Source organism: Anoplophora glabripennis, unplaced genomic scaffold, assembly GCF_000390285.2.
Source record: "Anoplophora glabripennis isolate ALB-LARVAE unplaced genomic scaffold, Agla_2.0 scaffold1418, whole genome shotgun sequence".
NCBI classification, from domain to species: Eukaryota; Metazoa; Arthropoda; class Insecta; order Coleoptera; family Cerambycidae; genus Anoplophora; species Anoplophora glabripennis.
This window is the reverse complement of record NW_019417876.1, coordinates 33,830-50,970: the sequence shown is the minus strand read 5'-3', so window position 1 is coordinate 50,970 and position 17,141 is coordinate 33,830. Positions and strand designations below refer to the sequence as shown.

The 17,141-nt window shown below is 31.9% G+C and overlaps 1 protein-coding gene across 2 annotated transcripts in view; it reads right to left on the bottom strand.

The window, feature by feature from the left end:
- LOC108916124 (protein FAM76A) overlaps positions 1 to 16,058 on the bottom strand; it is a 32,763-nt gene extending 16,705 nt beyond the window's left edge. For both annotated transcript variants that reach the window (XR_001964758.1, XM_018722324.1), the window contains exons 1-4: positions 15,859 to 16,058; positions 15,399 to 15,677; positions 15,209 to 15,345; positions 7,070 to 7,307 (exon numbers count right to left, since the gene is read on the bottom strand). Coding sequence is in view for 1 of the 2 variants with exons in the window: in XM_018722324.1 (XP_018577840.1) it covers positions 7,070 to 7,307; positions 15,209 to 15,345; positions 15,399 to 15,677; positions 15,859 to 15,945 (741 nt within the window). In the remaining variant the exon portion in view is untranslated. The remainder of the gene's footprint in view (positions 1 to 7,069; positions 7,308 to 15,208; positions 15,346 to 15,398; positions 15,678 to 15,858) is intronic.
- Between the last annotated feature and the right edge of the window lie 1,083 nt (positions 16,059 to 17,141).

The following is a 17,141-nucleotide window of genomic DNA, read 5'->3' as shown; positions in this document are numbered from 1 at the left end:
AATATGGAACGGTATTGTTTGGACACAGTATGTAAACGGAATGGAAGGTGTGCATATCTACATTAATTTACAGCAAATATTTTACGTAAACGGAATGAAACCGGATTGGAACGTATAGTGAGAATCAACCTTTATAATACTGATGAGAGTGTGCTATTTTGGAGAGTTTTGCCAAGCAAAACCCTGGCGCATGGTGATGAAAAGTTAGCATCCAAAAGAAAAATTAGCAAGGACAGAATAACTTTCATGCCATGTGCCAATGCATTTGGTTGTTATAAGTTAAAATTACTTTTCGTTGGAAAGTCCTCTAAACTGAGAGCTTTTGCGAATTCGTACATCCCTGTCTGCTATAAAAGCCAAAAAAAAAAAAAAGATTGGGTAAGAAGAGACTTGTTTCACTAATGGTTTCTCACGGAATTTGTACCAACAGTTAGAAAAAATTTGACTCAGTTAAAGTTGCCACCCAAAGCTTTATTAATGTTGGATAATGCTCCTGGACATTCGATAGATCTAACAAATGATGACAACCAAATTTTGGTTATGTACCCACCACCCAACTGTAGCAAAATAATTAAGTCTGTGTAGGTATAATATTTATTTTTATGACGTTTAGTTCAAGTGAGCTTTCCGCGCGTAGCATACTATTTACTACATAAATAATATTTTGAATCTAAATTTGTTATTTTAAATAATCATCATTATTAGTTTTTAGTTTTTTAAAAATTCTTAAGAATATTTGTAACATGACCGAACAAGGTTATGCTAAAGCCCAATCACACAATTTACCGAGAGTGGATTCCATGATGATTGCGGAGTTGTTTTCGAAAAGCATTTTATTTTCTTCGGCAGAAATAAGAGGAATAGAAGCAAACTGGAATAAAAATGTGATTTATAGGTATGGTGACCATATCTTTTTTCAGAAAATAAAAAGTGCAAAATCTAGCATAAATGTAAAAACATTTTATAAACGCAAAATATATCTTTTTATTGGACAAAACTATCTTATTTCCATTGAAAATACATACATAAAATAACTAAACATAATTTATATATACTAAACTAACAAATCATATTTTTTTTTTTGTACCGAAAAGAAAATATATATTCTACGCATACAAAAATTTGTACATAAATGGTAAAAGTGGTTTATGAGAAATATAACGAATCCCTATCTTCCACGTGTTAATTCTTTGAACATTGAAAATTAATTTCTAAAAAGCGAAATGGTCAATCGATTTAAAATTTAAATATGTTATTCAGAAGTGCTTTAACTATTGAACTAAAAATTTGTGTGTCTTAAACATAGATTTTATTCGAAGGAACTACCTTAAACAGTAAACATCACCTATATGAATAGACAGAGATGCCGACTATCGATATTAGTATAGTCGGCAGCTTTGTTAATCGTATACAATTAGACAGAAATAAAAGTATTGGGTACGGTCGAATGTTATTTCATATTATCTGAACGCATAGTGGTTCAATATTCAAGTAAAAGTGCCAAAAGAAATTAACTGAGAACAATAAATCAAGATATTTGTTTAAAAACAGTAAAAAATAAAAAGCTTTCTCCTTTTTTTTAAAAGAAGTACATTCGCATGTCCTTAGAAAAGTTTTAAAGTACATTAAGACATTATTTAAAAGTAAGTACTGTCCTACTTAAATAAGTACATAATGGTCATCGTATTTATAGGTATCTACATAAATTTATTTTAAAATAAGTACGTTTTTTTCTGGTTTTTACCGATGTATTTTCACACATCGGTACAATGCACCAGTAAATAGTATGGTTTAGAGGTATGGTTTAAAATAAAACATTATTAGAGTTTTATTCCCATGTCCATAGTTATTTCTAGGCTTCTCGAGTGCTCAAAATTCAAATAAATTCAGATCTATTTTTTTTTCAAGATATTCATACAAATACATCTGACATGCTCTTTCATAGTTGCAGTTACAGGTATAATAAATTCCGATATTATGCTGGTCTTCATTTTTAACCTTTACCAAAACGAAAATGTTTTTGAACATTTACTGAAATTTTTTAAAGAATAATTCAGTTGGTGTTTTGGTTGTTCATATGCATTTTTAAGAATTAATTTGTTATAATAAAATTAAAATTATAATGTTTTAATTTTGACGCAACAATTTATTGAGTTACGTATGACCAAGTGATGGTAATAGTTAATAATAATAAATGTTTTATTGTAACGTGTGGTGGTAATAGTTTAAATAACTATATGGATTTCATAGGGTCTAACGACACTTACAGTGTACGATAATTCAATAAACAAAGAAATATAAATAAAAAATTTAGATAAATTTGGAACGAATACACTGAAGAATAATTTTTCGAGACAAAACGTCTGAATCTGGTTCGGGCTGAGGCAATACAGTATTGAGGGTCATGAAGGCTTGCAAAGTGTAATAAAATTTCCAGGGTCGTATTTAAAAAAATGAAGTTGATGGTCCTGGAGAGATGAAACGTTACATATAAAAATTGATTATGCCATTCGATAGGGGGCAAAAAGTGGCCATGAGAAAGTGTCGTTCTTTTTTCAATATCGCCTCAAACAAGGCTGAAATTAAACAAAGACGGATTTCCAAAATTTCGTTTTTTTTTTCAAATATTTCGAAAACTAATCATGTAAGCCTTGATTTTTTAGAGGCATAATGTTGGTCCCCTAATTACGCAACTTTGCCCGCATTTAAGCTACTTCGTAGTTCTTACCGTTTCCGAGATCCCTGTAGTGAGAAACGAATTTGAAACAGCCTGTATAACTGCAGATTTAAAAATATTAAATTATAAAAATAGTGCACTCTAGGAAGCGAAAAGAAAGTCTGGGTGCCAGAATTCCAATGCTGAACTCCTAAGTTTGAAGGTCACGTTTACAACTGTAGTAAAAACCACAAAATTGGCGCTTATAGCAAAATGTTTTTATATTCAAGTCGTAACCTTAACCAGATATTGACGTACATTTATTGACAACTAAACATGTTTGAGTAGCTCAAATTGATCTCATGTATCAAAAAATAATATATACACAATTAAATTGGTTGCTACTAAATCTAAATTGCAAAGTCACATATCGACTGCTTTATTATGTGCTGCATACTTAGAAGTTATATATATTTTATTTTAATTTGTTATTGGCAACATTTGATTAATTGGTCGAATAAGATCCATTGCTTTGTAAAAAATACATAGGTGATTTTTAAATTGTGAACTAAAAAATAACATATTCTGAGTATCAGGAAACTGTTAACGGTAAAAGAAAGTTAACATGTTTAAGTTTGTCGGTGGGCACAGGCAACTTTTTAGTTGCCTGCAACAGTCTAACAGGTGACTGCAATTTCTGTTGTATTAATGGTTATAGTATATAAATTTATGTAAATAATGTCCAATATTAATCGATGGGCACAGGCAACTTTTTAGTTGCCTGCAACAGTCTAGCAGGTTACTGCAATTTCTGTTGTATTAATGGTTATAGTATATAAATTTATGTAAATAATGTCCAATATTAATATCAATAAAATTTTTCTTGGTAATCTCATAAGATAGGATTTTTAGTCTTCTAGCAAGGCGGCCTTCACCAGTAATGACAAAAAAATACAAAGTCTGACTATATTGCAGTACTTCGGGTTTTTACAGGACGATAGTTCGGACATGTATAGAAATCCTTACAATAGGGTATATTTAACATTTCCATAGAACGTTAACTAAATATTAACCAGGTCCATGTTGCTAACACACAGTACTTTACGAGAAGCTTAAAATTCTACAGTCAGGAAGTTGAATAAAACTTTCTATTTAAATCTTTCACTTGACAATGAATGGACCTAAAATTTTCTTGTTTTTTTTTCTGTTTTTATGTTCACAAATACGAACAGCTTTTACAATGTTAATTTTAGTACTTCATATCATTTAGTTGCCTAATGCACGCCAGAAAGGCAATTAATCAGAAGAAGTGATTAAATATTTTGATTGCTCAACTAAAGAGATACCAATGTAGCGGCTTGCCTTAGGTAACATTGATTTGATCGACTTTAATTCATGTCTTAAACAAATGTAAAATCTTATAAAATGTATTCTATAGCTGCGATGTAAGTTTTTTTATTGTCAAACAATAAAAAAAGACCAAAAGCAAATCGAATAATAATACTTTTTTTAGCACGGGTTTTCCATCTTAAAAGTGTCACAATCTATAAAGAATTAATAAATTCTGTGAAGGGTAAAGACGGCTAAAACAAGTTAATACTTTTTTACATTTTTTGACCTGAAACCTATACCTACATGATCAACATGTGGAAAATAATGTCACTACATATTATTTATACTTCATATACATATACTTTACAAAATTCAATAAATGTCAAAACAATTTTTTTTTAATAAAGTCAATGTTTGACGGACAATATACAGCGTGTTTCAGAAAACATGGGCCAACGCTCAGGGGCAAATTCCTAACTTAAACACAAGATTATTTTTTCATATCAACATCGGTCCGATTTCGCTACTTTACATGAATTACAGGACAGGACTTACTTGCAAGCCCTTGGATTTAATCAAAGAAAAAATTGATTCTCAAATGAGATTTCTAATTTATAATCATTACATGGGTTAAATTCTAGCTCAATTTTGATCAAAAATTGACTTACTATTTTTTCATTTTGCCTTAAGTTTTCGGTATTTTAAATGTAATATAAACATAAAACACACCACAGAAATAAGACAATTAAAAAAAAATAAAATTAAAATAAACAATTATTTATATATTTAGAATTAACTATGAATTGTAAACGTACCTACAATAAACAACTCGATAAACATAATATAACATTTTACAGGAATTGTTGGGAATTCACCTTCAGCTCAAACACAACCCTGAATTCGTTTTTTGATGGTCTTTCTAACTTGTTGAAATATCCCTATGTCTCGGCGAATTAAAGCGAATGCATCTGATATACGATGCAAAGATCTTCCCTTAAAGTGACAGGAGTTTTTTAAACAAGTTCTTTCACATGTCCCCAGAAGTAGAGCTCTATGGGTGTTATATCTGCGGAACGAGACGGTCACGACCACCTCTTCCAATCCAGCGGAATGTTGTCGAACTGGAGCCGCAAAATGCACCGGTACTCATTCGTTTTGGAAATAAACGATCATTTCTCATGTTTAGAGGAAGTAAATCTGGAAGGTCATTTTGAAGTAAGTTGACATAAGATACATGATTCAGGGGTTAAAGTTCTATGGGGCCACTGATTTGATTGCCAACAATCCCTGCCCATATGTTTATGGAGAATTGGTACTGCTAATTGATTGGTCTAATCAAATTGGGATTTTCGTCACACCAAAAATGAAGGTTGTGAAAATTTGTAATACCCATTGTACTGAAACAAGCTTCGTCAGTAAATAACACTCTAGTCGAATAATCTGGATCATTTTTTTTTTTTTTTAAACCACTGACATAATTGCAGGGGTATGTAGTCTCGAGGTAATAATTCTTGAAATGAGTAAATTTGGTGTTCATGAAGTATCCCAATCTCGTTGGCAGTGGTTCTTGTACTAGTCGTTGATTCGTTTTTAACTCTATTTAAAATAAATTCCACTTTCGGACGTTGTCGATGCCCAATTTACTTCTTGAAAGGGAGTTTAATTAATATGTGGGAACTTAGGAATACTGTAAGTTCAGTTTAGTCACAAAATTATCCATACAATTGTAAATTCAGTCAATTAGGTATGAACATGGTATAGTTAAATCATTCCAACCTCCGATATTCAGGGATCCCACCAATAATATAAAAACAGAAATTTCTATACCCAAGAAATGGGCTTGTCAAAGCGAGGAATCGAGTTCAGGAGAAATCGCCGAAAAAAAGTAGTTTCTCCTTGGATTCCACACTGGCAGTTTTCTTAATTTTAGAGTCTCGGGATAATTTAATAATGGATAGTCTTTCCAAATTTTGTTATGAATTCGCGTTGGGTTCCCTAAATCTCGGATTGCGTGTAGATTAATTAATAATGTTTGTTCGAAACCGTTGTGTATTGTATTTGTTTGTTCGTTTTGTTTTTTTTGTTATTAAAAACCTTCCTCGAAGTTTTGGTGTTTTCTTGCTCGTCCAAATCAAGTGTCCATCAAGTGAGAGTGGGACACCCTGTATAACCAACACCTGGATTATACTCTTCGTGAGCGAGGTTCGGTAAGTGTCTAAAATCCATTCTCTGAACGTACAACATTTCTAAGTTCCCACATATTAATTAAACTCCTTTTTGAGAAGTAAATGGTAAACTCATCTGCAAGTTAATATCTTATGAGACTGTTCATATCATACATGGTTAAATGGTACATGGTACATGGTCAGGTTACAACTTTGACACCCTGTATCTAAGGAACGAACGAAATCGGACCTGTGTTGATATGAAAAAATAATCTGGTTTTTAGGTTAGGAATCAGCCCGAGCGTTGGCCCATGTTTTCTGAAACACCCTGTATATTGTATATATTACTTCCAATTGGATTATTTTGAGAACTAATTTCTCAGTCACTCCACAACAAGTCAATTTTGATTGGAAAGGAGACACATATTTTTTACAAATTCATCTCGTTTGCACTAACATTAAAAAAATTTTAAACATGGCCCCATGAGCGAAATGATATCATTTTAGAGTACCTTAATTATCTTTTCAACAAAACTTTTTTTTTTCAATTTGAACAAATGCTGAAAAAGATGTGCTATTCGAAATTCAGCTGTGTATAAAGAATAAACTCTAATTTAGCATTTCTTATGGGATTATTACCATGCCTACGATATTAAGACAAAATAAATAAAATTATGAAAAATATATATATTTATGATGGTTTTTTGGGCTGTTATTCCTTGGCCTATGTATATTTTAAATATAGCACAGTCTTAAAACCACTGATATGTATCTACTTCATAGTTAGAGTAAAAAATTATTAGATCTCATAATAATGCTGGTGAAAATATGTCCATAGAATAATATGTAATATAAGCGGTTAACATTTTTAATACCAGTAACTTGATTCTTATATCACTAAAATAAAAATACTAACCATTTTATCTTTTTTTAGAAGTTCTGCATTTTTTTGACTAAGTTGTTTTTGTAAACTTGCAATTTGCTCTTTTAATTGTGTCATGGCAACGACATGGTCAGAGCTGTTAGGATCAAGGTCAGCTCTTACCAACACGGGAGCAGAATTATTACGTGCAACTTTATTTGGCGGAGCATCTTCCGGAGGCGGTATTTTGGTAACATCTGGTCGATTCGGTCTTTTGTTGTGACTACGTAGCCTAAAATTTTAATAACAATTATTACTAAATTCAAAACTATAGATCTATGTGTACAAAATTTAGATTCAATTCTCTCAAAAAATAAGAGTGTTGGAATTCAATGTATAAGATGTTTTAGAAAAAGGTGCCGCCGGTACAACACCAAAAAAATAAGAATCTTTTCATTGGATCATGGGCCTATTGTTTGTTTTTGAAATATAAGGGCGAGATTATTTTTTTTTAATTTAATTTTTGGACATACCTTTTTCAATAAAAAATGTATTGCATTGAAATTTGGGACAACAAAGTTTTTGAGTATGTTAAATATGTATGTCAGTATTATCAGTTCTCCACTATTTTGTAGAAGTTGCTAGCAAAGAGCTTTCCCAACATTTGAAAATATTACTTTTTTATATTTCCTGCATTGTATTGTAACAAACATTAAATATGTGACAAACTTTCTACTTGTGAACTCGGATGTCACAATATGTTACATAATACAAAATTTTATTTAACACAAAAAAATACTCCTCTATCTGTGGGTATTTCTTAAGTAATCTAATAGACTAAATTTTTATCCAACACATCTAATAGGAGTTGACTTCCTTGTAACAAATTTTTATTACACACCTAAATATCTCAGTTGAAGGCATTTTTTGACCACGTAATTCTGACAAAAAAATAAAAAATAATGTTTCAGTTTTTGTTTCTCCAGTTTTAATAGCGAACAAATCATGTCTCTTGAATTTTTTTATTTGTGATTTATGAACATATAAAAGGATTACTCCTGTCAAAATGTGAACTTCTCAAGGAAGTCATACTATAAATAATACTTCTACGTTATATAAATTAAACTATAGAAAAAAGAAAAATAAAATTATATCTACTTTAATAAAATGTAGTTAATAAAAAACCAAATTTTTAGGGACAAAAAGTAGTTGTCTTTTGGGTTGAATTTTCTCAAAAAAAATATATTTTCAGGAATTCCAGTAAGAGTATCTTTTTTGTGCAAAATGTGGAACTAGAAAATATTTGAAAATGTTATTAGGAAAGATTGTAGCTATGATTTCTACCATGATGATTGAAATCAAATAAGGGCTCTTACACACGGACGGTATTTTGCCGATCGGTATTTAAAACGATCGGCAAAACAACGACTAAAATTTTAAATTGCACATAGTTAAATACATCTTTACGCCTCTTTCACACGGACGTTGTTTTGCCGGTCGGTAGCCGACCGTCAGACCTTACGGCGATGTTTCTGTGTGTATTTGACTATGTGCAATTTAAAATTTTAGTCGTTGTTTTGCCGATCGTTTTAAATACCGATCGGCAAAATACCGTCCGCGTCCGTGTGAGAGGCGTTACGCCTCTTTCACACGGCTGTTGTTTTGCCGGTCGTAAAGCTCTATTTAACTATGTGTAATTTAAAATTTTAGTCGTAGTTTTGCCGATCGTTTTAAATACCGATCGGCAAAATAACGTCCGTGTGAAAGAGGCGTTACACACAGAAACGTCGCCGTCAGGTCTGACGGTCGGCTACCGACCGGAAAAACAACGCTCGTGTGTAAGAGGCGTTAAGTAATAACACTGATGTATTTATCATCCTCAAAAACATCTTTCGTCAGTTTGGGGCAAAATCTCTATTACCAACTTTATATTATATGCTATAGATTTTTGAAAAATGTAAAAAATATAGTTTTAATATTAATATGGTTGAAACAAATACTTATTACTATTCAAACTGTTTGTTATTTTACTGAAACACATTTTTTCACATCCATAAATATATAAATGAATTCAATAATCCAACATTTTAATATTAAATAGCACATATAATTGATTTTGATGGTCTTTTGGTATAAATAGCACTTAAATTATAAAAATTGTAAGTAACAGTTAATAAACATACAGCATGGGCTCTTGAAAGCGAAACAGAGCGAATAACTCTCTGGAAAATTATTTTTCCGAAAAAGGTCGAGACTATCGATTTTTTACTGAAGGGGGACATGTTTTCACATAAATTTCTTGCTACAGATTCTACCTCCCTAGGGAGGGAGGGCAATCCCCCAAAAATCTTAATAGGGAAGGAGAGTTAAGTGACAAATCTTTAAAAGGTATTCTAATTCTCTATACAACCGTGTTTTATTTTTTGAATTTGACCGATGAGTTTCGGAGATACAGGTTGTTAATAAAAAAAACCTTACTTTTTACAAATTTATTTGTCCCTCCTTCCCTATTCAGATTTTTGGGGGTAGAATCTGTAACAAGAAATTTATGTAAAAAGATTTCCCCCTTCGATCAAAAAGCGACCTGTCTTCTCATTTCTCGCAAAAATAATTTTTCTGAGTTATTCGCTTAATTTTGTTTTTCCAAAAATCGGGCCTAACACAAATTTTATGGGTTTAAAATTAAGTAAAAATACACAGAATAAAAACCTAAATTTGTTGAGCGTCATATTGTTTATAACAAAAGAAAAAAAAATAATTGCTCTTTTTTCAGTTTTTCACTTATATCTCAAAATAAGCCTCTAATCGACATGAGGTATACTTATTGATTTTGTTCCTGAGGAAAGCTCGCAAAATTTTTTTACATAGCAAAATTAACGGTGAAGAAAAAAATGCGCAAAATTTTCAACATAAATAAATAGAACGAATTTGACTGAAATTGGATTAAACTACAGGAAAAGATAATTGTTGGTGCTCAACAAATACCCGCAATCCGGACCCGCAATTTCAACGGCCTACTGCAAAATTATAAATAAGAAAATGCGAGTGGGTATGTCTTCTGCCCAAGTTAAGATATCAAAGTTTGGTAAAAAAGGATCGAAAGGTAATTACATTGTCTTGTGTTTGCTTAAATTTCAGATTTTTAAGTTGCAAAATAAAAAAGTTATTAACAGAAAACCAAAAAAAAAAACGGTAACTAGGGTCCTTATCTCAGCGGTTTTTTAATATAAGATTTCAAACCAAATAGTGCTTAAAAAACATAAACTTAAAAAATAAGCGTCTTGATCCGACCAATAGTAGCCGAGATAACTTTTTTTCTTAAAAACGGTATTCCGGCTGTTCTATTTAATGGTTTGTAATAAACTTGGGCTCGTTGTAAAGTAGACTTCCTTTATAATCTGAATTTTTTTTAATGGATTCGACCAAGAAATGACCAAGTAAACGCCGCGTTTTAAAGACAAAGTGATCCGCGCGGTGGCCCACGCGGCTGGGCGGTAGCTAGGAGAGGGGAGCGCTGTGACGTAATAGTGCCCATGCTGCACTCGGCTTCTCAAAATTCTTACTTAACAAATGGATTGTGGCATTTAGAAAGCAGCTACCGGGATGCTTTTTTTTTAAATCAACTTATTTTTTCTCGGTCTTTCGAATGGTGTAAGCAAAAGTCTGTGAAAGTCATCGCCATTCATTGAATAAAATATGGTAGAATAGAATGTAACAGTTCTTTTAAATACTATAAAATGTAGTACTTATATGTAATGTTGATATTGTAACATTCAATAATATTTTAGACACAATTTACGCAATAAATGTAACAGTTAATTTTAAGAGAATATTTTATACGTCAACCTCTTCTGAGCACAGCAAATAGAATACTGATCATTTTTTTCAAAGAAACGATTGACTTTTGTTTTTAAATAAGTAAAAAGACCTTCTTACATTTCAAAATATCGAAAGCATAATGAATGAAATTACAAAAGAAAACGTAAAGTCAATAAAAATGTATTTTTCGGGGTCTGGCGATGACTTTCAGACTTTTGCTTACTCCATTCAAAAGAGCGGAAAAAAATCAACTTTGTAATTTTGCAGTAGGACGCCATTTTGAAATTGGGGATCCGGATTGCTGGTATTTGTTGAGCACCCCAACAGTTATCTTTTCCTGTAGTTTCATCCAATTTCAGTCAAATTCGTTGTTTTTATTTTTGGAGATATCAGTGAAAAACTGAAAAAAGAGCAATTATTTTTCTTTTTCTTTTGTTATAAACAATTGACGTTCGACCTCTACAAATACACAAATTTAGGCTTTTATTCTATTTTTTTTTTACTTTATGATTTTTGAAACAGGCATGTGCTTGGTCTAATTCGCCCGCATTATTATAACAAACTACTTAGAAACGTCGAACACGAACAGACATTTAAGAAATCGCTATGTTGGGTCAAAATGAGAACACCGGTCGCAGTACTTGTTGAATGTAGGAATTGTATTAAGAAAAAACAATCTTTAACACCCTTTATCTCAAAAACAAAAAAAATGGACCTATGGTTGTTACAAAAATATATTCTTTTTTGATGTCCTATCAGTCCCTAAATTTATGGCATCTTTGTTCAGGACACCCTGTATTTGTACATCTATAGATTTATCAAGACATCATTTTTAGCCTTTACCTTTTCGACTTTCAGTATTTTATTATAATTAATTATTATTGCATTATTCAGTTTCCTTTTTATTAAAAGTAAGTAACAGACTTCAAGTTGGATATTCCTTTAATGAAGTGGGTAACAGTGAATAAAGATTTAGTATCAGGTCCAAATAAAAGTAAGATGAACAAAATAGTGTTTGCCTAAGAATTTAAGAGCGAGTTGTTACTAATTTACGATTTTCATTTGCTGTTTTAAGGCAGTTTTTTGAAAACATGTAGATAATAAATAATTGGCAATTGATATGGACATGAAATAGAAATTCGACCAACATTGCGGAACATGATAATTCCTGAATATAGTGATAGGGCTATGAGATAATAATGTTGAGAACAAATTACCATGGTAAATTTGTGGTAAAAAGAATAAGATAAATATGTATAGCAATTATAATAATTTGTTTTTTTTTCTTCAATATGCATTGTGATTTTGACAAAACTATACACATTATAACAACTCTAGAAAAAATCGTTTATTAGCGGAATACAAAACTGCCATGTGTTTGTCATCTGGGCTGTCTAGATGCCAAAAATCGCTGTATGTCATTGCTCTTACAGTATCTAACATTTTGTACCCCTACAAAAGCAAAATATTAGAAAAGGTGAGCAGCTGATGTCATACAATAGTGATTATTTTACTGTATCTAGAAATGTATCCATTAAGGGGGATCGGGTGCTTCATCGGGGGAGTGAAGCGAGACGTAGGATGCCCTATACTTACCGTGTTATAAAATCATTGCCGTCAATGCAGAGAAAAATATTCTGTATGACTAGAATGTAAGTAGATTGAGATACTTGCTTGTATAAAATGCATAAGATTGTTATATGTGCTATGATGCAAAGTATAAATATTTGATTGTTTATATGCTGCTGTTTTTTTTTTCTTCTTGTATTGAAAGTTTATTGTACTTTATAAATAAAAAAAGATTTCAAAAAAAAACATACTTCATTTGTAACTTTCCCATTCTATTTTATTACTCCAAATTGAATTACCCAAATAAACACAAGTCAAATGTAATCCATTTCTAATGACTAATTTGTATATCAAAAAATGTATTTAAATTTCCCACCACTTTACCTCAGTCATACTCTACTGTGCTGTTGCCGTTACTCCTTTGCGTTTATTATTTAGTGAAAGACAAGTTAGAACTTTTTATGTTTTATAATTTAGTCCTCTGTGAAATGTGCGGTAACTTACTTTTTTCTTTTTCTCATCTATTAATTAATTATTCAGGTAAATGTCTAATTTTTTCGTCTTACCATTTGCATTTTTGCACCCGTAATTCGATTGTAAGGGTATGTATCATAGCATTTCGCAGAAGAACCTATGTTAAATAGTCAATTGTTTGACATTAATTAAAAACAAAACCAAATCGATAAATAATTCGAGAATAAATTACAGAATTTGATTTCGCATGGCAAAAATAATATATCTAATAATTATACGAAATTGGCTGCATTGTTTCATAGCACCCGATCCTCCTTAAATAGTTAAAATGCGAGTAAGGATTTATCATAACATTTTAAGATATTTTTTAAAATACCCTTCTCTTCTAAATACTCTTCACTCTAATGAAATATGTAGCCTAAACCTTTTTGTTTTACTGTTGATGTGGATGAAAATAAAAGTTCTTCATGATTTCCATAAATACAGATGAATTGTCAATTGTCAAAACTCTTTAATTTTAAAATTTCTTTAAGCATTTTTGTTGAATTTATATTATTTTAAATTTTTAATTATATAATATATATAAGATGTCGTAACTTTTTCTTAGTGTGTAAAATTATTAAGTAAGTCGTCACACCTTATGCACGGAACGGATTAATCTTGAAATTATTTTACAGGTATTATAAGCTGAATATGCAACTGATTTTATTTATTTTACAAACTTGTAGAAGTAACATGTTTAAAATAATTTTAGAGATACATACATTATTTTGTACAATCTCTATATTTAGATACCCTGTTCGATTCTAAGATTAATATACTACAGATTTTCAACAGATTTCTAAACATTTTTTTACATGTTTTTGGAAATATAAATATTTTAGAATGCTTTTCAATTTAGTTGTTTTATTTATTTATTGACACATATTCAATTTAATTTTCAATGTATCTAAAGTTTTATTAAAGTGAAATATATGTCAAATATAAATTAACTTCAGATTATAGTTTGTTCAGTAATCAGTAATAATTTGAGATTTGAATAACAGTAATAACAAATAAGAGTAAGGGCCAGTATTGTAATAAAAAAATATCCTTTAAATTTAATAATGAATTGCAAAGCATTGTCACAAGAATATGTTACTAGTGTGATTATGATATCAACCCTAAATAAATTATACTGAAGATCTTGTAATGATCAATTGTTGACAAACTTTTCTTAATAACGTTTTGTCGTTATGTCATACACAAAAAGGGCACTGTATTAGCAAAAAAATATGAAATCAAGTAAAAAATCAAAATAGGCCTAAGTCATTGAAATTTTGCATGTTTGTTCAGTTTTTCATCCTGAGAAAGTTTTCTTAATAACATAATTTTGCTCTATCTCATACAAAAATGGCCCTTTACTGGTGAAAAAAATCATAATACTTTAAATTTCCAATGCTTCCTATATTTTTTGAATTTTAAATAATCATGGCAGATCTTATTTTACAAACAAGCAGGGCTGAATCCCAGAAGGCCATTTTTCAACATCAACACTTTTTTTCTTACATCAGTCGTTTCGTATATCGTTATAGCTGTTTTACATTGACAATATATTGATCAATTAATTCATGAAGTCGTTTCATTAAGAAATTAGACAAGTGTAATGCACTAAATCTACTGTCAAATAACTTCATGGATTTATTCATCAAGTTCTTGACGAATTAGAACATGTTCTAATTTTTGTCAATTCCTTTGTGAAGTTTAGAAGTACCAACCCAACAGATTTCCAGCCTCAGATCAGTAATGAGGTTATGTTATTGGAATATGTAAATAATTGTGTGCGTCGTACTAGCTTTGCATTGTTTTTCCTGATTTGTTATTTACAAAAACTAATATTTATATAATATGTGTCAGAACGGTACCGCTGTTGTATCACTACAATAATTATGAGTGGAAAGGTGACATTTTTTAAATATTTGCTTCTTTGATTTGTTGGTAGAGCTGATTTATGTGTCAAAAAACTTGACAAAGTCTGTAGCAGTGTAAAACCACACTGTTTACCAATAAATTCGTAAATTAATTCATGAACTTTGTCAATTTATTCATGAATAAATTGTCAATGTAAAACAGCTATTAGACACCTATATAATTAAACAAACATAATTTGAAGCATTTTTATAAGTATTATTATTTTAAAACAGGTTTTTATCAGTTCAAATTGGCAACCAAGCAATTTCTTTTTTATTGGTGCTACATGCAGAAATTATCTGAAGCCAGTTCCATTAAATCAACTACTTTTTAAATTTTAACATTACACATTTCAATAAACAAAAATAAAATTTAACTCACTTTCCCTCCTTATGTTTATTTTTATGCAATTGAGATATTTTCATATGTGCCCTACGTTCAGCATCTCCTTGTTTAGTTTTAGCTAAAGCCCTTTTATAAGACAGAGTGCACAACCAACATAACAGCTTTCCATCCACCTAAAACCACATAAATTACCAAGATGTTTCTGGTAACCATTTATTAAAATTACCTTTTTATCATCATCTTGTCTATCAAAAGCGCATTTTTGTTTGCACTGTTCACAGTTGACGGGAGGGCCATATTTAATTTCAGAATTTGTACATCGTTGACACTTATTTCCTATAAATGCTGCAATAATGTTACAATACTCACAAGCGGTTGGTTTTCCATAAGATTTTACATTCTGCTCACACTTTTTACAAATAGTACTTGTACTTCCTTTAGACGTTTGTTGAAATTCTGATCGACAATAAGTGCATTTCACCACGGGAAATGCCCCCCGACATTCCTAGTTGAACAAAATAAACATTCTTACATTCGCCAAATGGTCGCACCCAAAAAACTATGTTAACTTAAACTTAATCTCCAGTTCCTATCTACACATTATAATATACATTATTCTCGTAAAAAAAAACGTTATTCGAATAATCCTCACTGCAAAATTGTTAGGTTAACAGAAAAAAACTTACTTTACACAGCTGTTGCCCGGCAGAAAGTTCCTCGAAAGGGTGGCGAGCGAAACAACGGGAACACGCGAATAATAATGGAGCACTCATATTGACCAAGATGTATTAAAAAAGTTTTTAAAACTAAAACTAGTAACCGTCTCGTTAAGTCACAAAATGCCAAAATTGTCACTTAACACACAAAAGTTAACTGTACCTCGCAGCATCTGATTGGTGCTGTGTAGGTTGGTGACGGATGACTATAGCCATAGAAAATATTCTTCTTCTTCTTCTTCTTCTTTTTTTTGGCCTTTACCCAAAGGGTATTTAGCCAGCTTCTTATGTCAGTTCAGAGCGAACAGCCGAGCTGAGCAGACCTGTTTGTTTGTGAGGTGAAGTGATAGCAACGAGCAAAATCTACCTGCCTTTTTTAAGGCTACCTGGAAAGAATCCCTTTCTTTCCTTTTAATCACCGACCTAATCCCCAGCCTAAGCATAGAGGCCGTCGGCATCTTTGTTGCAGGCAACTCATAAAATCCTACCTACACCACCGAAAATTCCGCATCCAAATCCAAGATTCCCTTTCCACCACCCGTCCCATGGAGGCCGGTGTCCCCCAGGGCACCGTCCTGTCCCCACACCTATACACCATTTACAACTCCGACATCCCACATCCCCCCAACACCAACATATACTTATACGCCGACGACCTGACAATCACATCCCAATCCGTAGATCCTAGATATTCCGTCTACCTCCTCCAAAGCTCCTTAGACCAACTTGAAACCTGGTGCAACAGGTGGAAAGTCAAAATTAATCCCAACAAAAGTTCGGCTATCCTTTTTACCAAACGAAAAATCCCACAAAACCTCGACAGACTGACACTATCCCAGGAACCCATCTCCTGGAATCGACAAACACGATACCTGGGCGTGACGATGGACCAGCGTCTCACGTGGAAACCGCACATCGTGGAGACGGTGGCGCGAGCGAAGACCACCAGGGCTAGGCTCTATCCCTTACTCAAAGGTGGAAACACCCTCAGTTTAAGGAATAAGCGAACGCTTATCAAGGTGGTACTTCAACCGCAGCTAACCTACGCCTCCACGGCGTGGGGTCACGCGGCAAAAAGCCACTTAAAGTCATTACAGGCTGTGGAAAACATAGCCCTCCGCACGGCCACCGACGCGCCCTGGTACGTAAGAAACACTGACATATTACGAGACTTACAATACACAAACGCTACACAGACAATAAGACAAAACGCGGAGAAACGATTTGACGTAGCCGCTAGACATGACAATCCC